We start from the raw sequence: 12,326 nt of genomic DNA on the forward strand, positions 1-12,326 counted from the left end.
GAGCCGTATTTCAGTGTCCATGTTGTCAAACACGACGCTACATCGCTCAGAAATGTAAAACAACAAATTACTCAAACACGCAGCTGGCTCTCTGCCGGCCTTCTTTCCCTCTTAATCTAAATATTGCTGAGATTTGGCAGCGTGTAAACCAACGTCAGCGGCTTCGGTTGGGTGCAAAATGAGTTTTGATTTCATTCAGCCGACTGAAATGGTTGTTTGGATGTGTGAGTTCAGAGCGTACAGAGTTAATGTTTGGTGACGTTTAAACCTGCTAAATAAGAGCGATGATAACCTCACTGGAACACTCACAGGAAGTGTGAGGCTACAGGTGGATGCTGGAATGATCCTCATTAGCAGCCGTAGTGATGATGTGCAGACCACTGGAGTAATCTGACCTTAAATAGGTCACCTGAGTTTAAAAGGTCTGTTGGATGTTTAAGAGCCATGGTTCTCAACTGGTGGGTGTGGACCCAAAAGTGGGTCGCGGAAGTGTTTTCAGTGGGTCATGTAATTGATGCTGTGCCTTTATTTTGAAGGACATGGGTTTCTTTAGACGTGCGTTCAGTAGTGTAGTTTATTCACACGCCATGTGTCCACTGATTGGATAATCTCAGCTACAGTTACACTTACGTTCTTGAAACATGATGAACCCGACAGTAGTTGCATTTATGTTTCACTTTTAAAGTGTATTTCTGTTGATGGAAGGTGGCTGATTGAATGAATAGCAGAGGGAATGTTTTCCTCTTATGCTCTGCTACCTGCTGGTCGTTTTGGTTGACCATTATACCGTTGTGTTTTGACATACGGTGATGTTTCGTTCCGTCTCAGGTCCAAACTGCACCGTTTTTCATTAAATACATTTAAGTGTTTGAAAGATTTGGGTCGCGATATGTCACTAAGGAGGAGGAGGTGATTGGTCCTGAGGCTGGAGCAGTCCTTGAGCAAAGCATCAAATCCCCCAACTGCTCCTTGTGCAGCCCCCTCACTCTGACATCTCTCCATTAGTGCATGTCCATATGTGCATGTGAGTGTGTCAGACCCACCTGTGTTGCATGTTTTGTACTAACAGTGAAACAATTTAATTTGGCCTTGGGGATTAATAAAGTATCTCTTCTTCTTCTTCTGTAGAGAGTTAAGTCGTCACATCCTCGAGGTGTCCATCAGAACCGGCTCGTGGCTTTTGCTCAATTTTTGTCCGATCAACTGGTGTGTTCATCATTTGTTCGTCAAGTTAAACCCGGAGCAGTAGCACTGTTAATTGTTGAGTTCCTTATAATACAGAGGAGGTACGTTAGGCTTCATAAATAAGCATCATTGTGTAAATATTGATGCATCCAATTTCTAGGTAAACCAAGATTAATTTCACGAGGCCTGACGTCTGAAGTTAACACCTTATTTACTTATTTACAGTTCCCAGAGCTAAATGTATGCAACGTTTGTCTTATTAGTCAATTATGTTACATTTTAAAATATCACAGACCGGCGGTCCTATCAGGGGGAAAGGTTTAAGCTGTTTTTAGGAACAGATGTAATAATTGAATCACCGTAGCATCCCTTATTTATTTCAACGATTACTTCTTATATGGCACGGACAAAGGCCACACTCCATGTCATTCATAGCCACGGCTCGTGTGCAGCAGTCTTCCCCAAACAGACCTTTTTATAACAACATAAAAAAGACATGACGTGTTAATAACTGAGCAGACAATCGATCATCAGCCAGTTAACTCGTCACATCCTGAATCTGAAACACGTTCCCGCTCACTTCCTTCAGCGCACGACGTCACACCGGGCCGTTCTTGTGCAGCTTAACAGAAGCTTGTTATTCAGCAGACCAAATGAAGTTAACCATTTACCTCATCCATCCAGATGACAGCAGTAACAACCAATCCCTGTGGAGTAAATGACTAGCTAGCTGTGACAGCTGCAGGGCAGGACTCTCATTTACAGTAGATGTCTGTTATTGATCAGTACTATACTTACATGCTGTACATTAGCTGCTGTTTTAAAGCAGGAATGCTTCACCAGGATCATGTGTACAGTATCATCATGTTAGTATTAGAGTACACGATGCACTTGTGTTGTTAATAATGCATCTCCGAGTAATTTCTCGCCCTGTAACCAGATAACCAATAGGAATGATCAGCATGGTTTCATGCTCAGGCACATTTCATCCAATCACATCGCTTGTTGGAAACTACACATATTATAATTTGCTCTGATGAGCATTCAGGACGCAATCGAACCGAATGAATGTGTAAACTCTGTAAATGCAAAGGCTCTCCCCGCGTGGATATTCTAATTTAATTTGTGCGTGTCTGTTGTTGTAACAAACAATCTGCCGGCTCCGGTGTGAGTACTAATGAGCAAAGAGAGGCAAATGTATCCAAGCACGCAGCTCACTGAAGAAATGTATTGCCAAGATTCAAGGTATGGGTTCTTTGTCAGGGTAATTGTGCCTCGACAAAACCGGTTTTGTTTGAGACATTGGTAATAAATTTATTCACTGGAGCCGAGCGCGCACTTCTCTTTTTCCTCCTTCTCCTTTTTGTTGAAATCTATTCTGTGCATCAGTGCTACCATGACTAAAACCAAGATTAATTGCTTTCATATCTCTGGTGTGGGATCACAACTGGGGGAAACGCACACGCGGTGTCTTCGTACTGCACACGTTTTTGCACACGGTACAGCGTGTACCAAATCAAAGTGAATCTGCGTGGATCAGAATGAGAGCGGCTAATTGACAGTGAGGCTTCAGTGCTGTGCTGCGCGCAGGTCCTCTCAGCTGGAACCAAACATCTCTGCACTCTTTGAAGAAAAAATGCTTAACATGAAGAAGCGTGCTCTGTTTTGTAAGCTGCAGATGCACAGAGAGCAAAAGCAAGTGTGTGTTTGTGCATTCACCAAACTGTTATTGATGCAGCCTTTTGCTGATTTCCGCATGTTTGCTTCCGAGTACACGGCTCTTCATGTTTGTTCTGACTGCGTACAGATGATGTTGATAGAGCTTGTCCATCCCTTGAAGGAAGCAGAGGCTTTATTTGCATGTGACATTAAAGTAGGCAGTGAGCGCGGCGGCTTATTACAAAGCCGGCAGGAGGAAAGGCTGATGCATAATGCACCTCTGTGGACAGAAAACATCAGAGCTGTGAGGTTACCGCCGGCTTCCAACAACATCAATTCCACTTCCACAATCACCTTTCTGTCTGACGGCCACGATGAGAGGAGAAACCCAGGGAGGGAGGGGAGGGATAGCTGTAGAAGAAAACACACTACTGCTGAAATATGCAATTAGTTTGGCAGCTTAAGTGACTGAGCAACATCATGTGAGCAAGAGAGAGTGAGTGTTTTTTTAAATCTGTGAGTGGGAGAGATCGAGATCAGGCAAAAAAAAAAAAAGAGGCAGAACGAAGGAAGGAGGGAGAGAGCAAGTGTGCTGCTTTGAGGCGTTCCATCATCCACCAAACTCCTGCAGCTTCCCTCATCCCTCCCTCCTCCTCCTAGAGAGAGAGGGAGCAACAGAGAGAGAGAGAGAAAGAGAGAGAGAGTCACGCTTACAAGCCAGCGGAGAAGAGACGTCAAGAGGAGGATCTACAGAGGGAGAGAAAAAAAATCCTTCTCTCTCTCCTGCTGCCTCTCTTCGTGCATCCTACGGGCAGCGAGGAGCGAAGAAGAGGAGCGAGGAGGATCGGTCTGTCCATCCGTCCGGCTGGCATATTTTTTCTACGCTGCATCCTTCCCCGCGTTTTTCTGAGGCTGTACGACGGTGGGTGGAGCGCAGGGAGAGCCGCCGAGAGCTCGATCGGTGACATCGCTCCGCAGCAGCAGCAGCAGCTGAAGAAGAAGAAGAGGAGCGGAGGAAAGGAGCCGGGATGCTTAACAACCTGACCGACACAGAGGAGGGGGACGGGGGAGCGCAGAGCCAGGGTGAGTGATGGGATGTGTCATGCAGTCACACACACACACACGCAGCAGCAGATACAGGAATACTCACATCATAATGCAAGACACACATACTGTACACTCTCCCACGCACACACATTAATATCAGAGCACATAACAGAACATGCATGATTAAGGTTTACACACGCAACATGATGGGAGTGAGCGGCCATTGGAAGAAGTGTGTGTGTGTGTGTGTGTGTGTGTGTGTGTGTGTGTGTGTGTGTGTGTGTGTGTGTGTGTGAGTGTGAGTGTTACAGCATTGTACGATGGTCGGCCTGCTTTCCTCCTCTGCTGCTGCTCTTACTGCAAGGCTGTTGTGACAAGAATAGTAATAGGCTCACTCCATGCGATGGATGGTGAGTGTAAGGGCATTACAGCTCTGTCCAGCACACACACACACACACACACACACACAGAGAGAGACACACAATCAAACATACAGTACATGCACGCAGAATACAGAGCATTTTCTGCACCATTGCAACATAAATACTCCCACCACATATGGTACTCTGTGGACAGCCAGTATGGGCATGTGCACACCCGCACACACACACACACAGTAACACACATGTACACACATATACACAAAGCCACTCACAATTACAGATACCAAGCCACCATTGCTGCTAATCCCATCGCCCCCAGCTGTCAAAATCAGCCCTCCATCCAATCCCCAGCGCTCAGCGCGGTCCTCAGTCTCTGCAGGCGTTCTGGAGAAAAACCTGTAGGTTGCTGGTTTGTGCAGAGATGTGTTGTGAGTGCTCTCATGACGGCTGTTCAGCGGAGAGCACATACCTTCTCGGGGCCCAGAGGACAATTGAAGCTGTTGTTGTAAGTGCGAGTGATAAGAGCGGCACATTTTGGAACAGTATGAAATCATGAATGCTGTTAAAATCCAAGCTAACTTTCGGTCCTGCTTCCATTTTCATACCCTGATTCTGAAGCGGTGCTTCTCTCGCCGCTCTGCTATTCTAAGTAAAGGATTTTATCTCTGCACACATCCCTCCCTCAAGGCCAAACTCTCTTCCTCACTGCCCTCTTTTTTTCCCCTTACGCTCCCTATATTTGTCTCAGCTTATTCCCCCTCTCTTTTCCCTTTCATGTCTCCCATTCTGCGTTGTGCACAAATCTCCCTGTTTTTGTTGTCGGCCCAGGACTCTCAGGGATGCTCTGGAGAGACAGGTTGCGGATGAGAGAACAGTCACTATGCTGCTTTCTCCTACCTGTGAGGGCTTAATGATAAAAATAGACCAGCGCTGGGAACATGAATATTTAACTTAATGCGGGCATCTCTCTCTTTTTTTTTTTGTGGAGGGGGGATTACAATGACGGGCTGAGAGCACGGACAGCAGTTGTAAGAGGTTGGCAGCCGGGCTGAAGCATGACCCCATTTATAAGTGCGTCGAATTGGAACCATCAAGGGCAGGTTACCGAGCGTGACATAAAGCCACATAACAGCGCGTGCAGGAGTGTCAAGCTAATATGATTACTTGAGTGTGTGCTTCTACCTTTTTGCACCGTCGAATTCACCCCTGATTTAAATATGTGTGTGTGTTTGTGCATCCATGTGTGTGCAGAATTGAGTTGGAAAGTTGGCACGCATGTTGATGCAGAGCACATGCTAATGTGCTGAGAAGTGTGTAGCTGTAGCTCGTTGCCTCTCGTGCTATATATAGACAACAGACTGTTTTATTTGTCAGGCTGCCCCTTTGCATCTGTTGCATAGATATGACGGCTGCGTGAAATGTGGCAGCAGGTTCGTACTATCAAGTTAACAAAATTGGTAGCTTGCTCAGTGTCCCAAGGCTTCAAAATGTGAAGCCTTGGGGCGCTGGTTTAGCTCAGCAGTTAAATCGCTCGTCCCATGTGTAGAAGCTAAAGTCTTCGATATCGCGGCTCCGGGTTCGACTCCCACTCTCGGCCTTCTGCCACGTGTCGTAACCTCCCTTGTTTCCGACACTATCCACTGTCCTCTCTCTCTGTCAATGAAGGCATAAAAAGGTCCCAAAAAAATCTTTAAAAAAAGCATCATGTCTGGATCCATGCAGTCAGACAACATGGCATAAAGAGCCCAAAAGGGAAGTCTGCTTGGGGTGGCAGTCTGGGGATAAATTGGTCTCAGGACTTTCATCCAGGAGACCGGAGATCAATTACTCTGAGGTTGACTTTCCTTTTAAGTTCCTTACCCCGTGTTAGTTACGTTAAATATGGTGCGATAGTTACATGTTGCTAGTTGCGTAACTAGCATATGAACATTAGTACTTATTTAAACCCAAACCATTAACTTTCCCCTAAACCTAACCAAGTGTTTGTTTCGGAGCGTAAACTAAGGAAGGATTCTTGCTCGTCTAAATGTCCAGAAATGTTTGTCAGCGAGCGCTTTATTGGGAATCTCACCAAACATGATATTACAGCTAAGTTGACCACAGAGCCATGCAGGTACCAAACTGACACTATAAAGGCACCTAGATAGTCAGATTTTGAAGCTTCAGGGGTCATACCAAGCTGCTGTATTCGACGAGTTTGGAGTGAAAACGTGTTGAATGTGAACAGAGCCATGCTTGGATCCTCAGAGGGATTGGTCAGTGCCCGACACCTCCTCCCCCCAACACATCTCTTAATCTCCCTCCCTGCTTCTCCCCCTGTGTCACTGACTCTCCCCCTATCTCTCTTTTTTTTTTGTCACTCTGCAGTGGCTGCATCTCTCAGGATAGGGCTTTAAACTCACACACACACACACACACACACACACACACACACACACACACACACATCACCCCTTTCCTTTCATCTGAATCCCAGCTCTGCTAAGCTAGCTGTTTAACAACCTGAATAACTGTGTTTAGTCATCAGCACTACATGCCGGACAGCTCCTGATAGGGAGCGCTTTTTGCCCCTTTACAGTGGGAATGTCAGAGGCTGTCGCTGTCCCTGTCCCCTGGTGCTGAAAGCAGCTCCCCCCTCTTTTTCTCTCGCCTGACTCCAGCACTACGTTCACCAGGAGCTCAGAGCTGCCTGGCGCTGTCCAAGGTGCTGATTTATAGCCTTCATTACACGGCTGGGTTACAGCCCGGGAGAGGACAGCACAACCAGTTACATACAGCAGCAGGGTGAAGGTGTGTGTGTTTGTAGGGGTGTGTTTGCACGGTGCACCTTTTTTAATAAGCATGCAAAGATGAAAGGCATCATTCTCGGGGAAATTAAAAAAGCTTCTAAGGAAACTCAAAGAGAAGTGGATGCAGGTTGAGTCAAAGGCAGATTTTTACATATTCATAAGTTGTCATGTTGCTCTCCAACCATATTGTTAATTATCTCCAGATTTTTTCTCTTTGGAGCAGCGGAGAGGTGAAGTGTAAGTGGTGCGAGGAGGAGGGGGTGTGCAATCAAGAGTTGAAGGGAAGGTGAGGTTTCTGTGATCATTTGGTGCACACAGAGGGTTTAATGGCTGAGCATGGCTTGTTTTTTAAGGACAAGAGGGGAAGCTGTTAGTGTCTGAATGAGTTAGTGATGCAGGTCGGCAGATCCTAAAAGGAAGAGGTGGCGGACAAGTTGTTAATTTAGTCTGCAGGTCAACATTAGTGTTGTGGAGTGTTGTGTTTCAGGGTCTTTCTAGAGTTAACTTCTCCCTTTCTTCTCCTCTTGGTTCAATAGGGCGGATGTAGTAAATAGAGACATATGGCAAGAGAGAATAACATAGCAGAGTTAGCAGAGTTTCTGGTACATTGTTGTCGTAACAAATATACTAATATATTTTGATTCTGTCATCATTACAGCGTGTTTACGGAGTGTATACAGTGTCTGCTCGGACAGCGCTCTCATTGTTTATGCTGCTGTTAATGTTAAACAGCCTGGCGTCTTGTTAGCACGCAGAAGTAATTTCATGCTACTTCTCCAAATGTTTGTTACCGTCTGCACTTTTTCATTTATGTATTAAGCCTCTCATTAATGTGTCACTTCAGTTTAATTCGCTCAGCTTTAATGAGCGAGTCGTTTTTGTATTGTGTGCATAATTGAATGTTGGTTGTGAGTCCTGCCTGGACGGACTTGTGCTCCGCAGGTCAGCTGACAGCAGATCGCCAGGTCACGACTGACAGATCGCACTCTGGAGGCGTATTTAGAAAACCTCTTGGAGGTTATTGCCGCTGTTAGTCAGGATACATTTTATTGATCCCATGCATGTAGAGTGGCTTTTAAGGCACAAAGTAAAGAGCAAATACATAGTCTAGATAAGTTACTTTAACGAGACGAGGGCAAAGCCTCTCATTAGGCAGGATAGTTAGTGACCACCTTAGGACATATTTGATGTCTGTTATTTATTATTAATTTAAGACCAATTGCCAGTGGACAAACTCCAACACTTGGCCAACCAATGGAATCGCTCATTACAAAAGGCTGGCCCTGCTTTCTGTGGAAAATACACATGTGCAAATGAAGCATGGAAAAACAGGCAAAAAAGAAGACACAAAATGTTACATCCATCACCATCAATATCAGCGATAGAGAGAGCTAGGAGAAGCAGTAATTAAAGTAAGCTGAGCAACAAGTTTAAAATGTGAAGATGTTATTCCGGAGTTTTCTGTTTTGGTGTATTTGGTGACACCCATGGAGACAGAGCTGGTAGAAACATAAAAATAGAATATGTGCAAACTAATTTAATACCTTTGTCATCTTGCTGACGGTTTCACGCCAAAAAACGTTACGTTTTTAATGACCGATCTCCGTCAGCGTTGGTGACAAATACACCTTGTTACCTTAGAGTATGTCAATATATACAGCTCCCTGTGTTTCACCAGTTAAACACTTCAAATAAAAATGACATTTATACGTAGAGAGGTTACTATGGAGTGTAAATACAATGTATGGCTTTTGCTGACAGGAATGCTAGCCATTAGCAGGGTCTGATTTCAGGATAATGTTGTAATAATGATCCTGAAATGACAATGACAATGAAACCTGTGACGTCCATGAGGTAGAACTACATTATAGATATTGGTGTTGAATAAATGAAACCATGGTTACTGCCAATCATCAAGCGCCAATCCATCCATCCATCGATCAGTCCATCTCGTGCTGCAATGATAAGTAGTAGAATATTAATCAGTAACAATTCTGATGAATATTTAAGTAATTTTTTGAATTGAATTTGAAGCAAACATACGAAACATTCTGTTTGCAGCTTCTCAGCTGATAGGAATTATTGTAGGATTGGGCTGTTGGTAGCATTAGCATTGAGCTAACTGAACAACAAGCCTGAATTGAATACATCTCCCCAGGCTGTGTCAAATATAACAAGCCTATTTTTTTGTAGTTTTCTGACATTTTACAGATCATACATTTTGCAGATGAATCAATAAATAAGCAATTTGCCAATAATGAAAATTAGTTTCACCGCTCCATCCATCCGTCCATCAACCCTCTGATCCCCCTCTCAAGTCGGTCCGCACTCCTGGTCAGGCCTGTGAATAGGGATGTAATGATGTTTTAGTTATGGATGACTGCATAATACTGCAAAATGCTCCCTGGGGCCTCCTCTCCCAGGGAGGCAGTTGTTGTGCATGCTCAACGTCATTATTCTCTGTCTACCCGCTCTGCGACTTATCTGCTGTGAATGGAGAGCGGGAGCAGAAATGCTCAGTAAGTGAGAGAGACTGCTGGCTAATACAGAACCACGGGCACTTGTTACAGGGAAAGGTAGCGCGCTCCGGCTGCACACAAAAACATGCATTTTCAGTAGCTTAGCGCTAAAGTGAATCATGTCCACGTGAGCAGACACACACATTGGCTCGTCGTAGCCTGCAGTATAGAACTGTGTAGGTCAAATTCAATATTTTATTGCCATGTCAACCAAGTTAATTGCATGGCAGGATAATGGTGCTCGCCGCGTTCTTCATTAGATCCAACAGCGTCGTTCAGGAGGGAAACTTATTACCTGTCAACATATTATGCAAATTACTTTGACCAATGTTCAAGGGTGTAAATCCCAAGTTTAATTGAGATACGTTAGGACATTACCATTTTATATTTATGGATCACAAGTGCGCCATGCTAAGATAGTTATTAGATTAAATTCAGCGTCCGGTGATCGATGTGGGACGATGTTTAAGGCTCGTGTGATACAATCTGTTTTATTTACATCAACTGGCAGAAACAGTAAAATAATTGTTTTAAATATATTTTCAGAAATATTATTTTTAGTCCATTCTTTTTAATATAAATATAAAAATGTTCATTTCATTCATCGATAACTCTGTCAGTTTTTCTTATAGATGATGAAATGGATCAATATTTTCACTTTGTATCGATGATATTCAATCAATCATCGAGTCGATATGTATCAGTCCGTATTGATCTCTTGTTTTGCCCTGCCAATTAGATATCACAGTTAATTACATTGTCGTCCGTATGAACCCCCCCACATCACTTCGTCTATTATGCCTCCATTTTTTGAGTCGTCCATCCATCCCGTTCTTTTGAACACAAAACTCAAGAACACCTGGAGGGAACTTCCTCAGATTTGGCATGAATGTCAACTTGGTCTCAGTTTTTAACTGATTGGATTTTGGTGGTCAAAGGTCAAAAGTCAACGTCGCTGTGACCTCATGTCTGTCCAATTCTCGTGAAAGCTAGCCTATATCTCCAACAGTACTCTGTATGACCCAGACAGCACAGCACACACCAACAGATTCATTCACCAACAACCAGAGTCCGACTCTCACAGCTGGAAATCTCGCAAAGTCTTATGGCGGACGACGGGAAGGAAGAATTGGTGATGATAGTTTTGGGACTTTTTACTGAAAAGACAGCGTGAACACGGGCTGTACATGTGACTGCGGTTGTTGTCCTTCCTTCTTCAGTCAGTTTGCTTTCCAATTGGCTATTGTTTCGTTCCACGTGACAAAGAGTGCATGCTCGGCTGTCCTCAAGGTCCCGCCACACACAACAGGTTATTAGTATTTCGGATTAGAAATTGGAGCGGCCTGGATGCTCTTCCGGGGCTGTCGAAGTTAACGCGATAATAACGAGTTAACGCACATTCCCTTTAACGCCACTATTTATTTTGTTAATTTCGCGTTCTATTATTTTGACCCTCTGCTCGCCCCGTAGTTTGTGCAATCAGGAAGCGATGCCGCGGTAATGTTGTGCATAGCAAGCAGAAACAAACCTCTGTGAGCAGAAATGGAAAAATAAAAGGGAAAAGTTATTTGTATTTACTGTCGATGTGGACGGAGTTACCACCGGAGTATGTCCAGTCTTTAATACCACTTGCTGGCCGAGCACACAGTTAATGCAGAGAGCCCCAGGTTGTGAAAAATGTCTTTAAGTGATCGAACTTTGACTAAAATGATGTTTATTTTTATCTCCTGCTGCAGACTCAATGACTTATTACTTAGGAATGTTACATTCAGGTCAACATGCCGTCTGTTGTTGCTTGTTGGGCTCATGTTGTGCAGTACCTTCGAGGTTACTCTGTAGAATATTCGGGACAGTATTTGTCATTGTTTTGGAATGTTGCAGTAATAATAAACATACATTTGCATAAAGGAAGCATATTTGTCCATTCCCATGTTGATAAGAGGCTGAAAAACTCGAAACATATCTCTGAGGTACATTTACAACAGGTAAAAGATGTGCCATTCATTTATGACTCATCGCAAGTTAACTGTGGACAAGTCGAGGCGGCTGTGGCTCAGTGGCAGAGTCGGTCATCTTTCAATCGGAAGGTTGGAGGTTTGATCCCCAGCTCCCACACGTCAAAGTGTCCTTGGGCAAGAACCTGAACCCCAAATTGCTCCCGGTGGCATAGCCAACGGGTATGAATGTGATTACTGAGTGACAGTTGGGCACTTAGGTAGCAGCCTCTGAGGCTTCTCCGTAAAGACTAGAAAAGCAATATATAAGAACGGTCCATAACCATGCGATTCATCGAGATAACATTTTAGTCGATTGACAGCCCGAATTTAAAACCATCCAAAAGTCTTCTGTCAGAGGCGGGGGAGTCGGGCCCAGTATCGTCCTGATCATCTTGTCATGTTCCCCGCTTTAATTTTCTTTCACTCGATACCACATTCACAAAACTCACCTGCTTTTATGAGGCAGTGCTATTTTCCATTGGTGTATTACCCACCATCGCATTAATGGTTCCTGAAGTCCAAATATAGATTGTAATTATGTACGACTTAATTGAATTTAATAAAGGTAGGTATTAATGACACAGGGATACAATGGCTTATGTAACGAAGGGGCAGATGAATTGGTTTCTGTCTAATTAGAGGATGGTTGCCATCAGTAGTGGGTGTCCAGAAATAATGGCTGGGTATTCATTCATTGGTTTGTCAATTAAGAGGCAGGAGAGTATAATCAGCGGTGAAGGGCTCTGC

At 44.2% G+C, this 12,326-nt stretch overlaps 1 protein-coding gene across 2 annotated transcripts in view; it reads left to right on the top strand.

Annotated features, from left to right (window-relative positions):
* The first annotated feature begins 3,320 nt into the window (after window positions 1-3,320).
* slc12a5a (solute carrier family 12 member 5a) overlaps window positions 3,321-12,326 on the top strand; it is a 125,937-nt gene continuing 116,931 nt past the window's right edge. For both annotated transcript variants that reach the window (XM_069677958.1, XM_069677959.1), the window contains exon 1: window positions 3,321-3,927. In XM_069677958.1, the coding sequence (XP_069534059.1) occupies window positions 3,873-3,927 (55 nt within the window). In that variant the 5' untranslated portion in view covers window positions 3,321-3,872. The remainder of the gene's footprint in view (window positions 3,928-12,326) is intronic.

This window comes from Semicossyphus pulcher, unplaced genomic scaffold, assembly GCF_022749685.1.
Source record: "Semicossyphus pulcher isolate SPU_LCO1_2020_fin unplaced genomic scaffold, fSemPul1.0.p SCAF_3, whole genome shotgun sequence".
NCBI lineage: Eukaryota > Metazoa > Chordata > Actinopteri > Labriformes > Labridae > Semicossyphus > Semicossyphus pulcher.